The sequence below is a fragment of the Grus americana genome, chromosome 17, assembly GCF_028858705.1.
Source record: "Grus americana isolate bGruAme1 chromosome 17, bGruAme1.mat, whole genome shotgun sequence".
NCBI lineage: Eukaryota > Metazoa > Chordata > Aves > Gruiformes > Gruidae > Grus > Grus americana.
The window spans coordinates 6072832-6100218 of record NC_072868.1 but is presented as its reverse complement, the minus strand read 5'-3'; the positions used below and the strand labels follow the sequence as shown (position 1 = coordinate 6100218).

General features: G+C 41.2%; 1 protein-coding gene across 1 annotated transcript in view; it reads right to left on the bottom strand.

Annotated features, from left to right (window-relative positions):
* Positions 1–27387, bottom strand: part of TOP1 (DNA topoisomerase I) — a 67991-nt gene that overhangs the window by 6601 nt on the left and 34003 nt on the right. Inside the window, exons 4-15 of the mRNA XM_054845462.1 lie at positions 20351–20477; positions 19705–19763; positions 16828–16923; positions 15484–15559; positions 14396–14493; positions 9885–10000; positions 6447–6568; positions 5616–5738; positions 3968–4155; positions 3196–3340; positions 2090–2233; positions 765–950 (exon numbers count right to left, since the gene is read on the bottom strand). Coding sequence (XP_054701437.1) covers positions 765–950; positions 2090–2233; positions 3196–3340; positions 3968–4155; positions 5616–5738; positions 6447–6568; positions 9885–10000; positions 14396–14493; positions 15484–15559; positions 16828–16923; positions 19705–19763; positions 20351–20477 — 1480 coding nt within the window. The remainder of the gene's footprint in view (positions 1–764; positions 951–2089; positions 2234–3195; positions 3341–3967; positions 4156–5615; positions 5739–6446; positions 6569–9884; positions 10001–14395; positions 14494–15483; positions 15560–16827; positions 16924–19704; positions 19764–20350; positions 20478–27387) is intronic.

Genomic DNA, 27387 nt, shown 5'->3' with positions numbered 1-27387 from the left:
CCTCCAAGTTCACACTGCTAGGTGGGGATTTATTCTGGAATGAGGTCAAGGTCACGGCAGATTTTAAATTGGTGGTTAACAAAGAACTAAAGGAATTAACATTGCCTAAGAAAGAAGTCTTGGTTAGTTCATAGGCCAGAAGTATCAGTGCACCCACTTTGTATGCTCTGGAGCACCCAAGATCTAGACCTACCCCAGTGAGGGCTCAGCTCTGACATGAACAAAACCACTGTGACAGAGAAGCTAGTATTGTCAAAGCCCAAGCTGAACTGCTACTCTAACAATGCCGTCCAGCACTGTATTTCAGAACCTTTCATACTATTACTTGTCATATGGGCCTAGAACTCTACCATCTACAGGTGACAAAACCAACTTTGCTGACCAAGAAACTAATCTAACATAGCCGTTAGAGTTATGTTACGCCAAATCTTGACACTGAGACCACAAGGAATCATAGAATGGTTTGGGTTGGAAGGGACCTTAAAGATCATCTAGCTCCAACCCCCCTGCTGCGGGCAGGGACACCCTCCACTAGACCACGTTGCCCAAAGCCAGATGTTTAAATATATCAGCTGCTGGGTTATGTCGCACCCCCAGCAGCCTTATCTTCCATGGCACTGCCAATAAAAAGGCAAGAACATTAACTGACTTATTTTCTGGCTAGGTATCTGACCGGTGACAAAACACTGTTATTGCCACCAAAACCGCATTGACCACACTTTTCTGCAATTCCATCTGTGTATGTGTTTGTGGAGATGCCTTACCCTCTTCTCAACAGGGACTTTGTTGTAGTATCGGATGGAGTCTTTTCCGAGGAAGTCAAACTCAACCACGTATTCCTGGCCGTCCAGTTCAGGATGCAGCTTGATGTGTTCTACTCTCAGAGAGCAGCAGCCCACGGTGTCAGCCGTCTCTCCTTCTTCTTTTTCATTACCAGCTCTCAGGGCAAGCTACATTTAAATCAAGACAAGAAAGGTAAGTATTTCAAACCATCCCAGTATATGTATAGATGCTGGAAACTTTCAGACCTGGCCTATAATCAGTAGTGTCCATAGAAGAAAAAGGAAAAAATGCATTTGAGTGGATAAAATTGACACTTACAAAATTCTAATAAAAATAACCTTAAGTTCTCTTTAAACCTGTTTTAAATAACCCTATGCTAAGGTCACAAATCTACTAGAAAAAACTAATTTTATTAAGAGAAGTTTAAAGCAAGATTTTTTTACCAACTTTCACTCATTAGGTAACTCAAACTGTAAGACAGTTACGACTAAAGGAAATCTATTTCAAAACATTTGATATTTTTTAAAAATCAAACCGACTTCCATGTGAACTCAACTTGATACAAAAAAATCAAAGTTCAGTTGCTCATGATCCTACCTCTTCACTGCAATGCTAAATAAATACACTTTAAATAGCATATAGGACACTTTGGGTTATAGAAATAACATAAAGACTATATTTGGCTGCCTAAAAGTATGTTTTAACAGTACTGGCTAAACCAATTTCTGATTTTTGAAGAAAAACCTTCAGTGTTCAAATGAAACTACATTTATCCAAATCAAAGTTCCCTGGTTTACACCAAACTATTTTGAACAAAACCTGTTAATTTAGTTGGTCAAGACACCATATGCTACCAGGGCAACAGCTCTCTGGGAACTGGTTTTAAGTAGCTTTAAATGCATCAATGCAACTGCAGTTTTCTTTATGCTGTGGTGAAAAAATTAGCATAATTATGAAGCCTCATGACTGCGACCTCAAACTAAAGGGGTGACAAACCAGCAGGAAAACTGAAACAGCTGGAGACAAAAGGCCCACACAAACTTCCCAGTAATACAACTGGGCAATTCTGGAACCAGGCTGTGAATTTTGCCTGAATGAAAACAATGCTGCCTGAAATAGCCACATTCAGTACAATAGTTTATTGCTCTGGATTCCAGGTAATGGGAAGGAAAAGGAGATGGGAGCCTGCCCACCAGGAAGTCTCAGGATACCTTAGTAACAGGGCTCAATTCTGCCTTAGTAACAGACACACAGCATTCCTGAGCAGGACAGGAAAGGTAAGAGCGTGCTGGGGAATGAGCCTTACCTTATCAATGAAGTATAGCGCCACAGCCCTCTGCCGTACTTTCATCTCTTTGGATTTCCAGTCTTCTCGATATTGATTTCGGATTTTATCTACGCACTTCTTCAACCTCCGAGCTGTCTCATACTTCTGCCAGTCCTTCTCACCCTGCAGAGAAAGTTGGAATAGAGTCAGCATTAGAAAGCAGGCAAAGGACCAGTGACAATCTGCATCTCAAGGCTTTGCAAGTCTGTGTGTGGCAAATGGTCTCATTGTACAAAAGCACTGAGATTTTGCTGCTGAACAGCTCAGCTTCAAACTATGCTGCCACACAGCTGTAGGTAATTCAGATTTCCATGATATTAAACGCTTCCACGGAAGCGACTATAAAGACACAAAAGATATTATGTCTTCCATGCTTCTCAACACATAAATGGTTTCCTCTGCTTTATTCATATGACACTTATGTTCTTTCAGCTGTGTAATTAAACACCCATAAAACGTAAAAGCAACATCAACAGTTCATCATCATTATTATATATTCAAGCCATGGCAAAAAGAGGGCATGAATTCAGAGAACAGCAATTTTTCCCCTATACTTGTAGGACAAACCCCTTGCTTCCAATCCAGGAAAAAAAACTCTTAAAAAAAGACTTCATGAGAAGAACGTAAATCCTACCCCCGAAACTGAAGGCTGCTTATCTTAACAGGTTTATGATTGCTTTTGTGGAATTGATGCATTGACTGGTTATTTGCACCCACAGTGGGGTTTGTTTTCCTTTAGTCATGAGCTCTTTATCAGCCTTCTCAGTCAGTAGCCTGGCCACAATTTTAATTTTACAATTGACTAATTAGCAACCCATGATTAGAACTTCACTACATGATCAGACAGGGGAAGTTAGGGCAAAAGTAGGTAAAATATCTGCCAGAGCAAGTCTGTTCTTGCATAAATTGCTTCCTTTTAGGTTTAGACAGAGTAAAGGATTCCTACTAGGAATGACACAATGTCATCAGTGTAGGATGAAATAACAAGACAGCTTTACCTCCTCCCTCTCTCCTGGCCAACAGTTACATTTGCTTCTTGGAGACCTGACCAGTAAGATTCTATGGTTTTTTTCCTAGATCTTTACCTTAATCCTTGAGCTAGGGTTCAACATGATGTATTTGATGGAGCCTTGGATGTTCTCAGTCCATGACACCAGCCAGGTAACCTTGTTGTCATGCCGGACCTCCTTCCATTTGTGTCCTGGTGGAGGGGGAGGGATCTTGGAATCCCTGCGGAGAATTACAAAAAAGCAAATAAAAACTATTTAAAGATACTTTTTCCTCTGTTTTGATAACGTGGAAGTAATAAAGACCATCACGGAAAGAAACTGAGGCAACATAAAATACCTATTTCACAAGCAGGAAATCAAGTGAATCAAACTGAACAAAGATCAGAAATGTAACTGCTATCAACACGCATCTGCCAAAGAATTATACTACAGGTGGGAACACATACTGCTAGGACCAGCCTTGATTTGTGGATACTGCAATAACGTGGACACTTATTAGGACAAGACTGAAGAGGAAGCCCACCAAACCTTAGCCTTTGATATCAAAGACAACAAAGTAGGGCAACCTACTTCGAAGAAAATAAATTTCTGGCAATACTAGCAGGAAAGACTGTTTAAGCAGATAGTGGCTGTAGGCACGAGGAAGAAGATACGTTGACAAAGTTCTACATGAAACCCGTGATAGCCTTAGTCATACAAGCAAAGACTGAACAAGTTGCTTATCCATATAAGAAGATAAGCAGCATATATATTTCTACACGCTTGAACATCAATCTGTATAGGATTTTAAAAAAGAAGCTATCCTATCTTGAAAGCAAAGCCAAGATGTGAAGCACCCAGTGCTCACTTGCTGCAGTTGATGATGATGTCTTCTGGCATGATGCGTCTCTTCAACATGCCCATTTTGGGATGGTTCCCACGACCTCGGAAGAGACCTGGGGGTTCAATCTTAAAGTTGGCAATCCTCTCCTTGTGGTTGTCCATCACACAGTAACCATATTCCTTCAATAGCCGCTCATTCTCCTCTTTGATTTTCTGGAAAAAGCCAAAAGCAAAGATGATATGCTATACTCGGCACCACACACTACTCTAAACACCAAGACTTAAAAAAATTCATATTTGCACCACACTAATGCTGAAGACCCAACTCAAAACCAGATCCCCATCATGCCACATGCTGTATCAACACACAGAGCAGCAGATTGTCAAGAAAAGGATTCATAAAATGCAAGCAGCACAAAGAAAGCGGAAAGAATGTGCAAAAACTCTCTTAAAACTTGTATTTGAGGGAAACAGATTAGGACCGGTGAAGACAGCTACAATTTTGCCACAACAGAGGCATTTACCTCTATCCACATACCACAGCTACAAGGGCAACCCCAGCACAGTACTGCTGCTTTATAGTCTATATTCCACATTTGACATCCACTGGACTTTACATCTTGTTGTTTATACATAAACCCCAGACTTCTGTGTTTGAACTCAGTATTGGAAAGCAGGCGGAGGAATGTCTCCAGTCTGCCGCATGTCAAGCCTGTGTCAGCAAATGGTCTCATAAGCAGAACACAGTCTCCTAAGTAAAAATGTGCTGAGATTTCACTGCATACTTCTGTGCCTGAACTCTAATTATATAGAAGGAAAAATAAAAACATTGCCGCTCTAAATAAAACATCTGACCCATAGACAGCACTGGTGCACCAGCTAAGAAACTAACAGAAAAAGCCACTTCTCCATTGCAATAGCTACCATGGACTGGAACTGGGAAAGGCTCACCCACGTTTATCACATGGAAACAACAGTAAGACATGAGCTCTCTATTTTGGGTGGGACTCCTCTGACCCCAAAGGCCACACTTCCCAAGCTACCAGGCCCCTTACTCAAAGGACAATTACTGTAGCGTTACAAAAGATCAACTGAGAACTTGGGGCAAGTTTCTAACTTTCATTGCAGTAAGTCTTAGTCATCTAAAAACTATTTAATTCTCTCCCCACAAGCCACTGTAGCCATGCTACTGGAAAATAAAATTTGTTTTTTATTCAGGAAACTGCATTACCTGATATTTAAGATTTTTCTCTAGTTTTATTCACTGATGTCATTGCTGCATCCCTTCCACCATCCCCAATTCCGCCCTCCAAACCCAAGGAGCTTCTAAAATGAAGATCTATCCTTAACTGACTACCCACTGCTCATTCCTGGCCAGGGACCAAGGCTACCCACAGAGCTAGCACCTCTGATTCTCTTTATTTATGTAAGCAAGATCAGGAGCCTTAGCCCTATCAATATCATTTTAAGTCAGGATGAAGATTCAGCTGTAAACACAGTGCTTGCCCTACCCTGGCTGCACAGTAAAGACTCTTACAGTTAACATGAAAGTAATAATTTGAAACCTAGCAAACACTGACTTATACATGGCAAGGCAGGCAGAGGAATAATTATACAAAGATGTTTACAAGCCAGCTAAGAATCAAGAAGCATCCTAGAATTCCCTCTGGTACCTGTTTCTCTTCCTTGGACATCTGTTTCCTAGCTTCCGTCTGAGCTTTGAAATACTGGCTCATGTGGGTGAAGTCACACTTGCTGAGGTTGGTGATAGTGCTCTTCTCTTCAGAGGTCATTTCCTTGCAGAAAGAAAGTACCACTTTAAGTTTTCATACATAGTAAGTTTTCATGCATAGTAGAGCTTACCCTACCCCAGGCAGTTTAATCAGGAACAACAGACAGGTTCTCACAGTAAACCCCCAAGAATCCCCAAATTCTTGCACGTGCTCACCCCAGCTAAGGTCAAAGAGAAAAGGACAAGCAGCAGAGCATATGGAGTGCTGGCCTTCCAGCAGTTTGATCTGGGGTGCTGGACAACGCTGTACCACCTCCCCAAGTGCTCTGAAAGGTGGCTGGGACTGTTGACGGACAGGGAGAAAAATCCAGTAACCTATCTAGGAAAACTGCACTGACTGATCTAAAGGTTTGATCTTACAGCTCAGAACATGACTGAGGTGAAGTTCTGAGGTCTTTGGAAGGGGTTTCTGATGTAAAGCTGGCTCTTCAACAAGGCATGCAACAGTCAGATCAGCTATACCCCATCAGACTAACGGGCAAATTTGGTTGAAGAAGTCTGGCTTTGTTGGTTTAGAAAGGTATTTACAATAGGGTCCTTCCTGGTGAAGCTACAGGACGGACTGGAAACCTCGCAGCTACAGTCTGAGGCAGGTTTTAGTCGCTATAAGCTGACCTTCCTATGCATGGAACAGTAGCCCCTTTTCACTGCCCAGCGCCGAGGAGACACAAGCCATGCCTGAACTCACTGCAGCCCAGGACTACATGCATACCTTTCTCCAGTCTTTGAAAAAGTTTTTCCTGAAGATCTCCTTTGTAGTGTACTCGTGATCAAGCATTTTTGCAAAGAATGTGGCAACTTCTTCTGCTTTGGTGCTCAGCTTCATGACTTTACCTACAAAGAAAGGTTTTCTTTTTAAAGAAAATGGTAAACAGGAATTAAAGCCAGGAGGAGGCTATAGTAACTACCTTAAAGGGCACTGTATTTTCACCACAGATTTTTTCTTAAAAACATTACATAATACACCAAATTGGGTGGAAAACGGAAACAGAGGAGCACAATTGCTTGACTTTCATGATAAACATTTTGAAAAAAGTTTCCTCTGGAATCTAAACATTAAAAAAAGCAATAGCAATCTGATGAGATAGGTCTGAGAGACACAGGGCAGGAAGGGGAAAAGGCCTCCTGCAGGAAACCCTATGCTGAAACATCTCAGCAGTGCATACACTCCTGGGGAGATACAACTGTTTGAAGTGAAAGAAGCAAGGGATTTTATTAAGTTTCATATTCCGGCACTCAAACATATGGGAAATACAGCCTCTGTATTCCTCTTTACCCACTGAGGGACACCGCTTTGGAACACCCCTTCTAGCCTTTAGCTATTTCTAGCCAGGAAGAGCCCTTCCTATGTATACACCACAAGTAGGCTGGAAAGCAATGCCAAATATTCAACTCCACTGCAGGGAAACATGTCAGGATTCTGCTCGTCGTTCCCTTTGCTGTGGGGATGCACTCCTGTGTATCCAAATCAGGCTCAAAAGCTAGTAATTTTTAAGAAAGATTGAGCTTTCGGTGAACAGAGAGGTCACATTTCAGCTTATCTGCAGGACTGCAGTACAAAGTGAAATTGCTGCAAGGGAAGACTTTAAAACACAAGGGAAAAGAGGCTGCTGCAACACTGAAGCTGCGGATTTGACATCTAACATTCCTATCGAGCATCCTTCTGGTCCAGATTGCATTCCTGATGACACACGAAGTGCCAGAGATCCCTGTGAAGGATTTTGCATGCAGCTCACATCTCCGGCTAGTTGCAAGAAATATTTAAAGTCCCAACGGCCTGGCAGAGTGTCAACACCTGTGGACTTTTTAACAACCATTTTACTGCACAAAAGTCAATACAAGAAACACTACTGTTGATTCTATGCTCTCGGGAAAAAAAAAAAAAAAACACCCCACACTTTTGATTTACTACACATTTTAAAAAGTTGCATCATCTCCAAAATTAAAGCATGGGAGTCAGCTATAAAGCCTTAAGATCTATAAACCCTCGTAAAACAGGACTTAGCAAAAGGTCCTCCCAATGATCTGAGAATATTCCACAATTAAATTAAACCAACAGTAACTCTGCCAATTTTTAAGCTGCAACCTAAAATACAGCATTTGTTTGCTTATAACAGGAAATGGGGGAAGGGAGAGACAGCAAGGGAAACAGTTTTTCTAGGCTGCAAGTCTAGCTTGAAAGACGCTGTCGAGTTAGTAACACATTATGGGGCTAAAACAACTGATATTTTTCCCAAATAGCTGAAGGCTCAGTCACCTTTATCTAATCACTTTAGAATATATTTCACTGGACTCAATTTCCACTTTTTTACAACGGTTTGAAAAGGCTCTTAGTGACAGGGCCGGACATTTAAAGGAAAAAAAAGCTATTTATTCCAGACGCATGAATATTAAGTTACCTGACTTAAAAACTGAAAACCAGAGAGCAATCGGGGGACATAACAAGCAGAAGAGACCACATGCCCATGACTGAAATGCGACTACCACCATCTACACTCTTACCTTGCCCCCTCTACAGAACAACATGCAAGTTCAAGGCACCTCTGAGGTATGAGCAGTATATTGTTAACCCACAGTAACTCAAACATATAGTCAAGCCCTAAAAGATGGCTTTGGCATTTCAAGCTCCTTCACCGAGTCTGGTATTGTAGACACTAACAATAGCTCCAGCAGTCATTACATTAGATGAAAACAGGCAGTCTCACCACAATGCAATTGCTAGGCAAGGGACAGATTCCTCCAGTGAGAGCCAGCAGCCTGGCAGCTGGCTGGCCAGCCACAGCATGATTATCAGACTCTACAAATCATCCTAGGATAATCTTGAAATTAGACAATGCTTTGTGAGCACAGACAGCGGCTCTCAGCAGCTGCTGTGTAAATCAGACATCTGATTTTTTGCCTAGTTTCTCAAGGAAGACTTACATGATAATGCTTTATTTGCCAGACCCCCCTGCTCACCCCGTAACTGTTGAGCCTATTGATGAATTTCTGCCATGACAGACACAGAGGTTGCACAAATTCCTGCACTTCCTAGAGGTTTCACAAAATATATGGCTAGATAGGAGAGGAGCTTATTGCTGCCTGCACTGGAGGGATAGCTACAATGCAATTTAGCTCTCCCCTTCTCTATACAGGAGAGATATTACACATTCTTCAGAGAAAAAAAATTCCAACTTAATATAAAGTTCTTATCAAACCCTAAGAAAGAAGTCTGTAGACATCCCTGACCACTGTGCTACTGGCTTGGAGACAGACTTCAATGGGATGCAATACGTTTATTTCACTACATTGTCGCTGAAAATGAATGCCACCTATTTTTCAGTCTTTAAAAACACTGTGTCATGTCACATGACAACAGCATGTTGCTCCCAGTAGAGTTCCATGCACAGATGTCCCCTTCACCAAAAATTACATTTTCATCCATTCAAATGCCTCCCACTTAATTCAATCCTGGGTTAATTTGATCCTTCATTTAACATGATCACAGGACTAAAAGGAAGCACACAGGTCATCAAGTCTTCTCTCCAGCAGGCATCACATCATATAATCCCTTCCACATGAGCCTCTAACAACCAGTCAGCCCAGCATATTAGAATCCCACATCAATTAGTTCTACCACACACAATGGTTAATGAGTGGGACCATGACTTAGTGTCCTTAAGGCCAGGGTCATCCCATGCATTCCTACAAGATCCTAATCATCTGTATCAAAATTCAATTGCCTTATTCCACTCATATCACCAAATGATCATGAATTTCATCACAAATGATGGAAGTTGTAATTCATAAGGTTAAAGAAAACAGAGCAAGCCTAAAGGTGACTGGTGATGAAGTATTTACAATTATGTAATCTACTGGTTATACATTGCTACTCTCAGGCATAAGACACTCATACTCTTAAGTAACCTGAGAGATTTACCACCATAACAGAACGAGAACAAGTTCATCTGCGTCAACTCAGTTAGCAAATTCAGCAGGCTGTTCCTTTACTTCCACAGATCATTCCTTCACTTAACTGTTGAGGAACTTCTTTTAAGCTAACCACTACAACAAAACCACCTCCTCATCTCTTCAGTCCCCAGAAGAATGCCACAATACCCTGAGAAAGTTTATTTCTCTTCCCAGTAAGTGGAAACACAGCTTAACTCACCATCATAATAAAACTTGACATTTTCAGGCAGAGGTTCATATGGTGGAGCAAATACAGGACCTTTGTGCTCTAGGAACTTCCACTTAATGCCTTCAGGGTAGCGCTCTTCTTCCCACCTTCAAGACAGAAATAGGAACCACATCAATTTTAAGCTCCTAATTTTCACTGTATTACTATGTGGGTATAAGAGTATGCTAAAGAAAATCAGCAAGCAATCATTCCTTTGCCAGGCACAGATCAAGTACAAATATTCAACACACTGTGACCATTTATTTTCCTTTCCTCACCCCCCCCCCTTTTTTTTTTTTTAATAAAAGCACAGCCATGTCCATAAACAGAACACCTTGGGTCACAGGTTATCTGATGACACTATAGTCCTCATTGCCCACTTGCTGCTCTTTTCACAAAATCAAACAGCTGAAAAAGCTTAGAACTTAAGAAAATGAAGAATTCAGTGTTGCAAAGCAGCTAGGATCATGCCAAATTAGAGTCAGCTGTGATCTAACATCAGGCCCAGGATGCCTGCTCAGCAAAGCCAAACAATTATAGTATATTATGCAGCTGCTTTCAGATGTGGACAAGTATGCCATTAAGGGCAGAGATAAAGAAACAGATGTTCATTTACGACCTAAATGAGAACAAACCTGCTCAGACAAAAAAAGACTGAAACCTGCTCTCATAATTTTAAATTCATTCCAATTCTTTGGGTAAGAAAAGCATACTCAAAGAAAAACAGAGTAGCACAGGAAAATTGCAAACTTGCCTTAAAGCACCTCTATAAAAATGTTTTGCAAATGATGCATTAGGTATCACAACACAGTGAGGTATGCGCCACCAATCCCACATTCCAACCAAACTCACAGGGTCAGCAATTCATCTACAGAGAAAAGGGGTCCCAGCAGGCCAGAACCCCTAGTTCCCAGTACCCTGTGCCCAAGCTACTGATTCCACCCTCCTCCCCTCCCCTCTACACTTCTTTCATGATTACCAGAACATTACTGCTACATGCTGCTGGCATGGGATTCCCTGCTGAGAAAGACTATTTTACCTTAGTAATTAATCAACTGGAAGACCATTAACCTCTCACAGCACCCAGTCTTTGAATTGCCCAGACAACTTTGTTGAGCAGCCATGACACTAAAAAAAAGTTTAATCTTCCCTCTGATGTCAGCCCTATGGATTAGTCCCATTCTGGGTGCAAGAGCAGCTGAGAAAGGACATGTATGTACTGTGTGCATCTCAGGAATTGTGATGCACAAATACAGATCACTTCATCCCCAATGAGATAACAGGGTCACACTCACTGTACAGATAAAAGAGCTGCTGCTAGAAGACACTCAAAATGCTTCACTGGTGCCTGTACATCAATAATTTAGGAACAGCAACAACTGCATGGGACGCAGCACTCTGCTACAGTTAGAAAGGCTCCGTCTTTGACCACAGCACTAGACCTGACTTTTTCTTATGAGCAGCACAGTGACATCTTTCACAGCAAAGCACACAATCCCAGCTATCAGTACAAAACCTGCATGTCAGATTTCAGTCCCTGCACGGGAAAATGGCTTGAGTAAACTATGTTGATATAAGAAACTAATATTGACATTTGAAGTCTAGATCCCAAATATTTACATTTCTAATGATTGTTTTTTAAATTAATTAGAAGCTAGAAATCTAAATATTTTGTCAAACATAGGCCTAGGTTTTTCCACCCAGAAGCTCCTTCTAGCAAAACAAATCTAAACCATTCAGCTCTCCTCCCAGCCAGAAAAAGGTTATCCTCTCTGACAATGAGTCAAAAAGTGAGGGGATCATTCACAGTAGCTACTACTTTGCAGGGTAAGTTTGTCATTCTTGCTTTTTTAGCCATGGCTTTTTAAGCCTTATCTCTCTGGTATTTATTTGATGAGAAATTCTGTTCCTCTACTCATTCCTGTTTTAATAAAGAATGCATGTAAAAGGAGTACTAGAAAGGTAGTAGTTTAAATAGATAGCTGAAGAACCTTGTGCCTTTTGGGAGGGCTACAAGGAAACATGGGATCCATGGGGTGGTTTCTAACCCCAAAGCTACCAGAAAGTTTGCCTCAAAAAAGATGACAAACCACTCCCGATCCCACCTCCACCTTCCTAAAATTCTCGTACCTAAGTGTTAAGACAAAAGGTAAAAGCGAGCCTCCTGAGTATAGCCAATTTTTCATCCTCATTTGGTTTTAAACAAAAAGAGCATTACAGCAACACTGCCCAAAGCATCTCCTGGTCCTAAAGCAACCTCTACAAATGATTTTGTGGGAGCACGGAGAATGCTGGCTATTAGGAAAGCTGTCTTACTGATTTCAGCAGAAACTGTGCTAATCAGTCATACAAGTTCCTCAATTAAATCCCATATCAAACCTGTCTAGGAATGCCAGGGTGGTCCTGGAAGGTAGATTTAAAAGGAGGGTTTATCAAGTGGAATGAAGATAAAGAAGATTCTGGGGGGGGGGGGGGGGGAGAAAATCAGAATATACCTCAGGGATGTTACTTCAAGGAAATGAACTTGCTGTAACACAAGGTGGGAGATGTGCTCATAAGGTATACTTCCTGGATCACATATTCTTCACACACTGACAGGGTGTGAAAATGACCTCTAAGAGCTTCACATGGTGATGAATGAGACCAATGTCTTGGGAACCTCTAGCATCAAGTATTCACATAAGTGAGGATGAAAAAGCTCAAGGCGGCAAGCACTTGAGGAAGCAGCCAAAAAAAGATATCAGACATTCAGAAAATTGGCTCAGATGGAACATGAAATGCCCTTAAGAGACACAACTGAAGTGCAGATGAAACCCTGTCCAGCAAAGACACACTATACAAAGCTGCAGATGGACGACAGGAACATCAGAAGGATGCAGCTACCTGCTGCCAAGTTTTGCAAAACATGCTTTCAAAGGCAGTTTTCCTCAGCAGTAAGCAGAAATCGCAGAGCTTAACACAGCTACCTGGGACTGTGCTGCCAAGGCAGGCGAGAGGCAAACAGTATGGCTTTCCAGTAAAGCTTTGCTGTTGAGGATACAGACTACAATAAAAGGGAGCTGTGGTATCAGAATATTAAGTTAGACAGAACCAGCAAGGGCAGCTGAGACAAAGCCAAGAAGACAACAGATCATTAAGGCTTCCTATTGCTTCGTGTCCCTGTTTGATAATGTCAAAGCACATTAAAAAAATATGCTGTCAAAGGAATCAAGAAAAGTGTGGATTGCTCAAAAAAACCCAAACACCAAGACAGGTTTGTGGAGGGGCCTGAAAACCAAATTTCTGAGAGTATACAAGTATGAAAAAAAAATGCAAGTGCTGATGTTCTGAGGAAGCTGTGACAAAGAAATATGCAAAGACTATAAACACTGCAGAAGAATTTTTCTTTTTAAAGGTGAATCAATAAAAGTGACAATAAAAGGGTAAAAGACTGAACCTGAAAAGATTGAAGAGGATTGCAAAGGCATTCCCCAACACTACAGATCTAGTAGAAATAGCCAAATGATCTGAGAAAAGAAAATGCTTATGGAAACATCATCCCCCAAAGGTCATAAAAATACATTACCGGAGTGCAGAAAACACACATGCTTTTGAAAACCACATATGCATTAAACTGAGGGAAGTACTGAGGCCCAAATGTCAAAACGCAAAAGTAATAGCTCCTCAAATCCAGCAATAACAATAGCTTAATGTAGATAGTTAAAAAAAATCCAGCAGGTTTCTTACACAGAGCACTACTGATGCAGCACAGGCCTGTCTTCCAAATGAACCACAAAGTTCAGATTTATTTTTAAAAGGTTCTAAAAAAAAAAATAATTGAAGAGTGAGTGAAAGCACAACTTCAGTTGCTCAGCATGTTAGTTTAGGATTCTGGGGAAGACAAAGTGCTTTCCGTTCAAAACTTATTTTCAAAATTCATTTTCCAAACAGCCCAAATTTAACTGGTCACTTGAGCAACTCTCATTTCTGTGCCAGAGGCAGGAGCAGTTTTAAGACACACACAGTTGATATCCAGGAATAAAAAGGTAGACATACTCTTCTATTCTACCCTCTACATAACACAGATAAGATCTATTACGCATACTAGTTAATACATCTGCACATATTTATGTATTCCTGCTGATACCCCAAGCCCACAAGTTTTCATATTGCTCTGAAGAGTGTCAGCAAGGAGCAGGTTCCAGGCACAAAAATACCAGTATCTGATCATTATGGGTAGCCTCTACATTCTACAGATAGAAAAAAAACCCAACAAACAAAAAAATAAACAAACAACTTGGTTTTGGTATACCTTTGGAAAAGGTATTTCACTTCTACTTCAGAGGATGAACACAGTGAATGAGATATTTATTTAGAGCCTACCAGAACATAAGCCAATTATTCAGAACAAATCCTCATTAATCAATGAAAGAGAAAGCCAGATGTGCTTACTCAGTCAGCATGGGAGGTAACAGGGAAAGTCCAGGTGCAGAGGGTAGCCTACATGATTGATATATAGTTACCATTTCCATTTTTGCTCCTCTTCTTTTTTCGGCTTCTTTCTCTTGTCCGCTTCAGGAACTTTCTTATCTTTGCTCTTAGCTTTCTTTACTTTGCTGTCCTGCAAAATGAGTAAGAATCTGTTAGAACAAACCACTGTGTTTCCCCCTTCCCTGAAAACATGTTTTAAAACTAAAAGACTGTCTCTGGGGGTATGTAAGTTTGACCACAAACAACTGAATTCCTGTGGCCTCATTACATAAATGCACCCTTAGATCATCTTATTAAGTCAAAGTCTGCTGATGGTCCCACTTATATTTTAAGCCAAATTCTTTTACTTTACACTTGGGACATGCTAAGTGCAGACACGGCCAGTTATCCTGCCTCACCTGATAAGCAGCAAGTCTGGGCCATAGCAAAGTGATTGCTTAGTTATAGAAACACCCTCCTTGGCCCGCACTAGTGCATCTACCCTGGCAGATGCTACAGAGCACACTGAGGTGGTTTCTGAGAACGTGCTGGTATATGCTCACTATAGAGACACTTTCATTGAAGGGAAGAATTAACCACGTTGCCAGGAGGTGCTTGCAACATGTGCCTCACGAGGGTATTTTTGCTAGATGTGGAGCGTAGTTCATTAGTCTCAAATTATGGCTAACCTCTCTTTGCCAAGTCCCTCTCCAAAGAAATTTCCACCCTAGGCTTCATCTAAAAGCTTTGTCTTTCTAGCAGCTAATCTCTGTTTCACCTCCTCTGCTTCCAAACTGTGTTACATCATCTGTGCAATGACCAGATGTTGTTAGTAAGGCTCCTCTACCATCTACAAGCTACTTAACAGGAGGACTGCGAATTGCCCGGAAAAGGCTGGAAGTTCATGTCTTGGAGCCATCTTCTCCATCCGTTGTTTTATGAGTAGGAAAGTTTTCCTGACTTTTATACATTATGGTTTAGGTAAGTTAACCTGCACCACAGGTGGGAATCTACCACATGCAGCTTTGTCCCAGACTGGCCCCTGCCTCGCTCCCCTTGAATCAGATTCCCCCTGCTCTACATAACACCAAATTGTCAGCCTTGCTTTTCTTGATCATAGAAATAAACTTATTAACGTTACCTCTTCTTCCTCTTGTTTCCTTTTCTTTGCTTTCTTGATGTCTTCTGTTTTGATTTTCTTGGGTTTGTAATCAGCACTGCAAGAAAAAAAAAAGACTAGCTGATGAAAATAATCAATTTTCCAGTAAAAAAAAAAATAAAGAGAAGTCATACATATACAAAGTTTTTGTGGGCACAAGTTCACAATATTTCTGGCATGTTTCATTTCTGAAGAATATAGTTTTATGCCCCACTCTCTCAGAGGACTGAATAAACCCTATCCAGCAAAACAGCCTACAAAACCCTAAAACTCAAACTGTTACTGTGAATACCTCTGCACAAGTTTCAGACTGCTGAAGCAAAAATCTTCCTTGATGAAGAATCGATTCAAAAGCATTAGTAGCCACCCAGTGATTATATAGGGTGGGATAAATGGGCAAAAGCTCAGTGGCATGTTCCATCCCCAACTCCTTTTCCAGTCATCAGTCTGGGATCTGCCCACAAGGCTCACTTTTTGCATCCCTCACTAATTCAAACAATAGCAAAATTGACTACTGGCAAATTCTTAATTTTTCCATTGCGGACACGAGATGGGAGGTCACAAAAACTTAACAGAAGGCAGCAAATGATTACACAAAAGAAAAGATGTCACACCCATCTCTCTTGGAAACTGAGAAATACCACATAGGGACAGAATGCCACTATGGTTAAACCCTTCTGACCCTTTAGCTCCAGACTGCTAATAATGTCACACTACCTAAAGAGGTGGATGCACACAGATGGTGACAGAACACAATGTGATGTAACTGGGCTTTTATTTTCCTGGGTAGGTTACTATATCAGGCAAACATTGTGTGTATTTTTCTTTTGAATTAGAGACAAAAATCCTCAGCATAACCCACAACAGACTACTGTAGGTGAATCATGCCAAGCGGTGCAGGCAAACCTCTCCCCCACCCCCAAAAAGGTTGACAATGCTTTTTCTTCCTCTTGTGCAGTCATTTCCTCACCCAACAAAAACCACTGCAGCCACTTAGCTAGCATTAATACCTCACTTCCTCAGATTTATGGTTCACAATCTTTATCAGTGTCTTTTTACTACCTGCCTTCCCAGTTTTTTTCTTTTTTATTTACTAGATCTGCAACATTTCACAGCACCATCTGCAGAAGCAGGTAATGGTATTTTGCCTCAGACACCACAAATACTATCCTTGCCCTGCTCAGAGAACTTGTAACAGCATAAGGAGCCTGGTCTCAGACCTCCAATCACCCATCTGAACAAATTCATGCTAATGGCCTGAAATCCTACCTGCTCCCTTGGTGTTATCTTTTTAAAACTAAAGGGACCAGCACCCATGCCACTTACTCATCATCTTCTCGAGGTCTCTTCAGGGGTTTGGAGTCCTCTTTAGGAGACGCATAAAACCCATCATCATCTGGTTCATCTTTAATACGTGGTGGACTGCAAAAAGAAGCAAAGAAAGGTGATTCTAACTTCAAAGAGGAAGATTCTTGGAAACCAGCAGCAACTTAAGTTTTAAGAAACTATCATCTGCAAAATGTGCATGTCTTTCCGTCCTGGAATGTGTCGTCTTCTTAATACCCCAAACACCTGAGGTGTGTCATTCTCTGAATAGCCACAAGACAGCATAAGCAGAGAGTCTTTCAGCATCTACGTATTTGCCATTTCTCAAACAACATCAAATCCATTTCAACTGTTTAGATTTCACTGTGTCTCTGAGGTTTTTACTTAAAACAACTGGAGCTTCCAGCACTTTCAAATATACTTAAAACAAAACTGAGATGCATGCATGTGTGCAGTGAAATAGAGGACATTATTTAGTTTCAACTCAATATCCTTATGAGGCCTAACAAGAGAAAAAAGATTATCAACTAACCAAAGATTTGAAAACTATTCCCCTGAATCTTTTGCCAACTAAATACTGAGGCATGTGAAAACCAGAAAGAAACAAAGATCTGGCAAAGTTCAACTGATGAGTCTCTCTTCAGTATCCAAACTGCGGGAAGCAAATAATCCTGTCCCTTTCAACAGACCGCAAATATTAAATTAGGCTCAATGTTTTCAGTCATAATGTCCCAAGACACCAGTAATAACAAAAAAAATAGAGTATGAGTGCAAGAGAGACTATCCCTTTAAACAAACTCATTATTTCTAGATTTCACAGAAGCATTTCACTTATCTTCATAACAAAAAAGATGTCTCAAAGAGTCCAAAATTACATTTTGAAGCACTTAGCGCTGCTCCACTCAGGTAGAAAAAGTAACAGTGCCATCTTGGGCTTTCCCATTCATATTCAATCAGCAATTTCTATATCAAATTGACTCAGTTTAGAAGTCAACATGCAGATTTTTGCAATTGGATGGAGTGGGAGAAAAAAAGTAGCATTCTGCTTTGCCGATCACAGTCAACAAGAGACATACTGGAGTCTATTTTAGCTGGTAACGTGTCCATGAAGCAGAACAAGATAGTTTGCTCTTCCACAGCTGTAAAGCCATTGCAGTGCTGGCAGACACAACTCGGGGGAACACATACATGCTGCTATAAGAATCCATTTCTTTGGCATCGCCTACAATTAACTAAGACACAAGTCTACAGCATGTAGACAGTTGCAAAACATCTATGGAAAAAAGTATTTGTCCCATTTAATTTACACTCTCTTCCAGGCAGAAATCTAGAAATACTGTTCGTTAAGCTGCTAGGAGTTTTGTCTAGTCTATTTTAACATTGAAATATTTCCTAACATTTTGTAATAGTGAGAAATAAACTGTGATTATATTAGAAGAAAGGAGCCGTACGACCAAGCTGAACCTTGACTTGCATTGTTCCCAAGACTGTAACATTGCTCATCCTACCAAGTCTCAAGGAAGAAAATCAAAACCATCTGAGTTTTTCTCTGGTGAACTTGTAAAAGAACATTTCAAAAAAGAAAAATAATTACTTTACTCTTAGCCAGCTTTTGGCCCTGAAGAAGGCACAATTGTGATGGCTCCTTCAGGCTTTCCTCAAATACACAAAAAAATGCTCTTGGACCTAAAGAGGACCCAGTCACATTGATATGAGAACACCCAACGTCCCTGGTGAGATTAGCACACACATGCAATTCTGCTGAATAGTAGAGGCTAAAAAGAGTTACTGTAACTGTCTCCTACAGCATGAAACACCTAAATGTCATTGCTTTATTTCCAGAGTATCCCCAAAAGGACCTGGAGAGGGCGCCTCCTCCCTGTGCCAAGCATAACTACTTAGTTTGCATTTTTAAATAGGAGTAAGAAAATGAAACAGATGGAGGAACTCCTGTCAAGAGGGCACATTCAATACATGCAAAGAATAACTAACAGGCATGGACTAGACAGGTGTCTTCTCCCAACCTCTCTGCATCCACAGAACACGGTGAGACTAGAAGGATTTTGTTGGGTTTTGGGGTGGTTTGTTGTTGGGGTTTTTTTTAAATGGATTCATAAAACTGGACACATGACTGAAAACTATTCTTGACTAACAGATATGAACAGATGCATCCACAATACCACAGACCTCCAGTAAGTCAGTGGACCAGATTTACCACCTTAAAAATAACCAGTGGCTGGATTTAAACAAGTCATAAGAGATCTTATTAAGAAAAAGCACTCTTCTATCAATTGCTCACTTCAGGCTTTTAATAAGACTCTTTAGTGATGACTGATACAAAACCTAAGTCCAGGAGGCTCTATTATTAGTAGGAATTTAGTAGAGTAGGACATGGAGGCATTTTCTGAAGGTACTTCTGATTTTACACAAGCAACCTCCTTACTCGTCACTCCTTTGCAAAGGCTTTAAGCTGTGTAGTCACTTACAGAAGAGACACTCAGAGGCAATCTGGACTGTCTTTACAAGGCCCTGTCTCCAGAAGACTGCCTGCAGGGTTCAAGTACCAATTTTACAGTAGAAGTTCTTTTGACTCCAGCTACCAATGTTTCCATGGTTCTGTCCATCCTCAGCAGAATTCAACTATTTAATACTTGGACAAACCCAGCACATGCAGGCAGACACCAGGTATCCAACAGCTCCCATCTCTAGTTACTAGGTAAACAGATGAATTACCAATTCCCATAATTGAGAATGTATCATCTGAAGGGGTCAAAAGCATTCATTTTCTTCCCAAGACCAAGTGAGAGGAGTCAGACAGTGAGCACCTAAGAAAAGTAAAAATGCTACTTTTTTCAGATCATAGACCCGATTTCTTACCTGGAGAAACCATTTTCCTTTTCCTTCTTTATTTTTATATCACCAGAAGAGGATTTCATCTAAAAAACATAAAAAGTAGGAGCAGATTAGCACTGCCCAGAGCACCTTATGTTTTTCCAACATGCAACACAGGCAGGATTATTTAACTTGCAGAAGGAACCAAAGGGCACTGTGACTGTATCTTCATCCCCTATAGCCCTACACAACACACCAAAAAAGCAATGTTTTCTGTAAGTCTTAAGTCAATTCAGTATTTTCTGGCCCTCCAAATCCAATCTATTGAAGGAATTAAGTGTATAGTTTGTCCGACTTGCCTATGTTTGTCCTTGCATAGAACGAACATGATCTAACAGATTTTTCTCCCTTGTCTCTGCATCTAAGCTTGGCAAAGTGAAAAGTAATGGGAAGGAGCCAGCAGACACAGCTCTACTGTGAAACTGTTTCCATTCACAATACCTGCAGATAAAGCCCTTATAAGTTCATATCTAGCACTCTACAAACCAAGGTTCTGGGTCAGCATGGGGATAGTTCTCTCTAGGTCAATAAAAAACTTGGAAGTATAAGCCACATCTAACCCACTGAGTTTGTACCATTCCGGGGTATAAAACAGAAACATCCTCTTGTCTCTCCCACAGGAGACACCTACCTTCTCTTCCTTTCTCTTCTCCTTGTCTTTATCTTTGTGTTTGTCTTTGTGTTTGTCTGAGCTGCCATCTTTGTGTTTGGTTTTCTCCTTGTCTTTGTGTTTCTTTTCCGAGGAATCTTTGTGCTCACTGCAAGACAGAAGAGTATGTTTGCAGGAGGGGAACACAAGGAGGTTTTGATCAATACAGACAACTTCCAACAGTAAAGAGTCACAGGTTTTGATGATTACAAACCCTACAAAATAAGGGATCACATTAACAGGAAGATCCATCACCTACTCTTGTCACATGTCATCCATTCTCCTCAGGAGGAAGAGGAACAGGAGGGGAACATACCACAAAACCACAGCCGTCAAGTGCTCCACTTCAGGAAAACCCCTGTCAGCCTGGATTGCTGAGAAAATCCACAGCTGCTACACTTAAAGCTCAACACTTTAGGTTGAATTCCCACTGTCCCTGCTTTTCCTTTTTCCTAGTCCACGTAATGGTCAGTGGAATAGGGCTGCCAGTCCCATCAATGCCCAGGTCAGCTTTTGCTCAGACAACATTTTGTCATTGTAGCAGCTCTCATCTCTGGAACTTAAAGAGAAAACCGCTGATCTCTATTATTCCCCAACAGATGAGAAAACCAGAGCAAACAGGATATGTGATGTTCTTGTGTTTATGCAAAGTCAAACAGAAAAGGCAGGAATAATGCTGCAGTCCTCAGCCAGAGTTGTTTTGTCAACTTGTGCCTCACCAGGATGGGAACTCAAAGGTGTTTCCAAGTGAGAATCTGGTCTGCTACCACTCAGTTTGGTGCTACAGGTAACAGTATTGAGGGTTTAATACCCAAAATTCTTTAATTAGAGCAGAGGGAAAAAATGGCCCCAAGGAGAAGAAAATTGACCTTTTATTCCATTTCTACCTCCTCCTGATTTCTGAGACATTTGGATAAGTCTCAATCACTTTTTTCAAGTTTTTCTTATCAACCAGAAAGACACATGGCTGTTTTCAAATGAAAATGAGTTTTTTCACGGAATGGCTTGACCCCTGGAGCCAGAAAGTAAGGAAGCTCTCTCAGGAGACTCACAATAGAAACTGCAAGAACTGGCTACGAGGATTAGCAGCACTGTTGTGGAAAGCCCAGCAGCAAGCCCGTCAATTCAACAGGCTTTCAATACACACTTATCAGTTGCATGGACTCCCTGAGATCACCCTGAGCTTAAGCAAGCCAAAGGCACAGTGGAAGTCGGGTTGTCTTCTACTGGGCATAGTTAGGCATCAAGCAAGCTGCCTTCCTCATGCTGGCAGTGTAGGCTCCTCCTTCCTCAGCACTTGACTCTCCCATCACTACTGCTCTCTGGGACACACTCTGCTCTCTTAGGACTATGCAATGTAATGCAAAGCTTTACTAGAAATAGGTAGCGTCCTTATTTCAGTTATTTCAACACTCAAGTGCAAGCCCAAACTGATCTGGGGGAACACAGCCCTGAAAAACAGCAAGCCTGGAACACCAGGTAAGAGCATGATTTTTAAAAATGATATATGCTTCAAGTCTTCTTTCTATCTTAAAAACAGATTATAAAAGGGTTGGATGTTTGATGGCTACAGAAAGCAAGGAGCATATTAACCAACTCCTAAAAAGCTTGCATGCGATTAAGAGAAAGGCAACCACAGTTACAAATATGCCAACCCACATCCAGCTGTAGAAGCGCAGAGTAAAGTCCAACATGGAGTTTCAGAGCCTCACGTAACACTAGCAAGAATGGACCCGAACTTGCAAAAGGTCTAAATTATACAAGCTCAGAGTAGCGCACACTCCAATAAATACACACTGGCCTTCCAAGCCCAAGCAGCTGAAGCACGAAAATCCACCTCTGAAGGAAGTCACGTACTGTGTCGCACTAAAAGAGATCAAGAGGGAGGAAGAGAACTCAGTTTCATTTTAACTCTCTAACAACCTCTTTATACTACATAAAAAACTGTAAAGGAGAATCTAAACATTCAAAGACAACTGGCACTCTGGAAATTCTTGCAGATAGACACACAGCACCACATGTTGCCTGTGAGTGAAGATGCAACAACTGCAGACTATTCTTACCCAGCAGATCGTGTTGGGTGTGATCAGGACACACAAGTACATACACGGAACATCCCGACACTGGATCTCGGAAATCCATGAGATGCCCGCTACTCTTGCTCAGATCTGAAATCCCAGTTTCTGTACCCTGTTTATTCATCAGTATCTCAGACTCAAGACACCTATTTCGTTTTCCTTTGCTCTAACTAGATTCATTGACTATCTGAAAGCACAAACCTCACACGTTACTAATTATTTTTAAACTCAGGAAGGTCTGGAAACTTTGACTCGATAGCTTGTACTGTTATCTCTATGCTAGGTATCTCATTTACCAAAGATTTAAGTTTTACAGTTACAAAGGTATATCATCATACAGGAAAAACCATAACAAACAAACACACAAGGTTTAGACCCATTTTGTTCTCTGCACGTCTGCTTGCTTCTGACTCTTTCTTGTTCTTATTTGGTATTTAAATCCTACCTGAAATAACATGTTTTGCTCAGACAACAATTTGCATCTTCAAAGCATGGTACACACTGCAATCAATGGAGTTGGTTCTCTATGGTAAAGCCCACGGCAGTGTCTGTTGTTTGGGAGTTTGGAATAGCAATAAGAAAAAAAAGTTTAAGCTTTCAAAAGCACCATACTCATTCTAGCAGCCAGAAGCACTAGCTTTCAGTATGTGACTGGTAGAGTCCTGGGATGTACACAAAACATGACTAAAAGCAAATTAATAGATGACAATCTACATCTGCAAAGCTAATACTGCAAAAGGCAAAAAAATCCATTTGCTTAGAGAAGCTGTGACAATTTTTATGTGTGTTGAATGCTTACAGGCTACAGCTGGAATAAAAAAGTGCTAAAAAACTTAGGCTTGCTTAAGTAGAAGCTCAAATGACATCCCTCTTGAAAGAGAGCAAGTGACCACCATTGAAAAGCTGTTACGCAATCTAATCTAAAGCAAAGATTTTTCAGCACTAGAGTCAAGAATCCAGACTTCTAGATTCTGACTCAGTCTTAGTTGGGGGGGGGGGGTGGGGGGTGTTGTTGGTTTTTTTTAAATCACAAGACTATCCTTCCCCTTTGCAGCAAGCAGTAAATTTCTCACCAAAGCAATGTGGGCTCGGATAACCCAAGGAAACTCTGTCTCCAGTTTCATTCCGCGCCTTCATTTTCAAAACAGTATTGGTGGCTTGGCCCTGAGGTCCTGCTTGCTGCTGCTTCTGGCATGTGACTGGAAGAAAATCCCCAGATAAAAATCTGATTTCCATGTGCTACTTGCTCCAACGTAAGAGAGAGCAGCATAAATTTCTTTCCCTCATTTGTAAGCAGACTTCTTGTCAGCCCCACGTGTTTCTAGACACTGGACCACAGCTCTCCCTTCAGAAACAGTCCAAAATTTTCTGACACGTGCAATGATGAAGGCACATGCCCCTCTTCCCCAAGAGGGCCTGAAATCTGCATCTCCCAAAAAAGCTCGTTTGGAAACATGTGGATAACAAAGGCCTCAAGCAACAATCCTGAGAAGAGTAACTTTTTTTTCCTCCAAAAGCAAAGCAAGTTGCTCAGATATTAACTTCAGTCAGCAAGCCGAGCTGCTCTGGTCTTTCATTTGGCTAAGATACTTATGCACACCTCCAGGGAACACAATTTAACCACCACACTAATCTCAAAAGAAAAAGGCAACAGGATGCCATCCTTACCCCAAAGAAGGCGCTTCAGCCTTCTATCCAGAAAGTTATTTCCAGACAACCCTAAAGCTATTATTAGGAGGTACTGGGAACAGTTTAAAGATCAGAAGTCTGTCTTCCTGGCAGATTCAAAAATGAAGAAAAAATCACTAAGAAACCAAACAAAAAGGTCTCAAGATCACATGCACCCAGATGATTTTATCCTGAATTCATTTCTCAGAACACTGTGGATCCTTCCTTACTTTTCCTGCACTTACCCTTCTGCCAACAAGCCAGTTTGAAGCCACTGAAGTAGACAACAAAATGCTCATAAGATAGCAGGAAATTTCAGTGCAAGTTAGTCTGAAAAGAGGACAACTGGATGATAACATAGCTGCTCACAATCTGTTTTAGAAACACCCAGCCTTGCTGATAAAATAAAGTCTTCCTTTTCACCCAGATCATTACAGTTGAACCGCTTCAACAGCACTCGGAGCCTTATCCCTCTGAAGGTGCCTAACACTGACAACCTGCACTGTTTGTTTGGGTTTTTTTAAAGGTAGCAAAGCACAGCAGGACACTGTATTAATACAGGCAGAACCAAGGATTACATCATCTGGAGATGTATCATGGTACAGGCTTAGTTCAGACAAAGGCCAAATGAGTAGAGATGCATCTCCAAAAGCACTACAGCCTTTTTGCTAGCTTGCTTACTGTCTTTCATTTAGAGTTTTAGTGTGAACAAAGACATCTGAGGACCTTGGAGAGCCAAGGCTGAAGCTCAGGAAGCAGTGAATGGAACAGAAGCCACCATTTCCCTTGAAAGTATGGCTCTATTTCCCAGGGAGGATGCCTGCAGGAGGACAGGAGGGAGGAGAGGGAGAGGAAGGGAGCACAGGCACCTGGCAGCAGCTGCTCAGGCTACGATCACATGGGAAAGTCACAAGTGGAAAGTGTTTCCAAAGAATGGCAGATGTGCAGATCACAGCTTCCTTCTTCAAACTACAACAGACTTGCAGTAATTTAACACCGCATTCTTCAGGTGCCATTTATGCATGTTAATAATCCCTTCCCAGGCCCTTTCCATTCCAGCTTCAAAATCACAAGCTGGGAAGGATGCTTTATCTAAAGTGTCTTATTTCCTCTCCCTCTCATTTTCTGAGCTGTAATTAGCTCGTGACTGGAAATCTGCTACCAGCAAGCACCAGAGCCTGCTGCAAGCGGAGCTTTGCTTGCCTACTCAGGAGCTGCTACAATGCAACTGAAGTGTAAAATAACAGGGAGGTGTGATTTTAGTGAAACCTAAAAACACAATAGGGACAGAGCATAGGTTACGCAGCCTGTGTCTTGTTTGACGTAATACAGCATTAATGGAAATCTGTGATCATATTCAGGCTAACACGTACCAAGGAACAGCTGACTGTGCAGGGAACATTTCAGAAACAGAAGGCACACCAGCGAAGGACAAGTTTTCATCTGGCTTGCAGTATTTTATGCTCACTAGTAGAGGGTTATCATATGGTATTACAGGGGATGAACACATGAGTCCCAATGGTTCTGTTGGGATTTCAACAATACAATTAAAAAACCCTGAAATCACTTTTGCCAGATTTGAAAGGAGCCTTTTCACCAGTTTTCACAGATAATAGATCAAGCCTTCAACGAGAGAAACAAGATAAAAAGCTGGACTAATCAACAGCCAATAAAAATATTAGAAAGTAGAACAATATTCACACATTGAGACAAGGATCAGGCTTAGCATGCACTTTTATGGATGTGTGAGAATCAGGTGTACTACTAAATGAAAAGCAAAAATTTTTACTACCGGAAGGCAGTGTCACATTAGAAAGCTGATAAAGGTGAACTGTGCACTCAAATGGGGAATAAAAACTATACTACCTCCGCTAGGGAACAGGCAGGGCTAGAATCTTGTCTTAAAATTGCTTTTCCCCCTACATCACATATCCCTGCCTCTTCCTGTCCCCAATGCACACAGTTCTTAGCAGTTTGGGATCACATCATAAATTAGAGGAGGTGTGCAAGAAGTCTGAACTAAAATTTATCTTCATTCATGACTAGCAAACGCCCGGGATCTGTGTTTTTCCTAGCAAACCCATAAAACTTAGAAGATGCCAGTGAAGATCAGGTCTATAAATCCCTTGTGTTCCACACTCCTGTTCATCTCAAGCTGTGATCACAAGAGATTTAGTAAACGGAGAAAATATGCAATCTGACAGAAGATTTTTCTTCGTGCGGCTCAGATGCTTGTCACATTGACACCACAGTTCAGCACTGCAGGAGCAGCCTTTTCACTCCCGTTCCCTGTCACAGCCATTTCTGCACTCTCCAGCCTACTGGCAGCCCACACTCAGTGCACAAAGCCCAAGACACCTGCCAGAAAGACACTTGTTACTGCAAACGGTTCTAAACCCATCTCTAACAAGTCTTGGCTTCAAAGGACTCGTTATTTCATTATTTTACATGGTCTACTTGTTTGAAATGCTCGTCTCCCACAGATCAGAAACCTATTGCCACATCAGATTTGTTTCATTTTATTTTTTTTAAACCACTGACATTATTTAAAGGGTGTGTATTAGATTTTCTTTTGGGGATCAGGAAGTACAGGGCTGAGAAAAGGAGCAAAAGAAAACACTTTGCCTCATAGAGATTGCTTTATAGCGATGTGGATTTGTTCTTTGATAGGGATTTTTCTTAAGTGGGCTTTGCATTTTCTTTCCTTGAGGGGTGACGGAGAAGATCTGAGGCACACAAATGTTCTCTCCCAGTTTACTACAGCTGTAAATGAGTGGTTAAGATACACAAGTGTCATCTTGTGAGTGGGAGAGGAGGAAAGTAAGGAGCAAAATTAAGAAGTTCTACACACCACTCCACACACTTCTGCCATATGAAATCAAGATTACGTATTTTAAGTATTTCTGAGACTTATCTTGGCAGTTTAGATCCTTCAGAGTCTGGATACAGGAAACATTTATTCTGCATTGGAGTTGTTCTGCCTTCTTGATGCAGGTTTTATTTTAAGACTTTAAGTACAGGGAAGGAAATGAAATTGTCAAACTATTACAGACAGACATAAAAATGATCTGCTTCAAACACAACCGGACAATGTTCTCAACAGTGTACAAGGTCCAATGCAGTACTGTACTTCTCAGAATGCAGTTAGGGGACTCTACCTCTGTGGCATTTTATACAGAGTGTGTGAACAGACCCAAGTTTCACCAACAACAAACAATGGTCTGGATTTCTGCTAAAGCACCATTCAAGCTCTTTGAGAATTATCAAAGATCC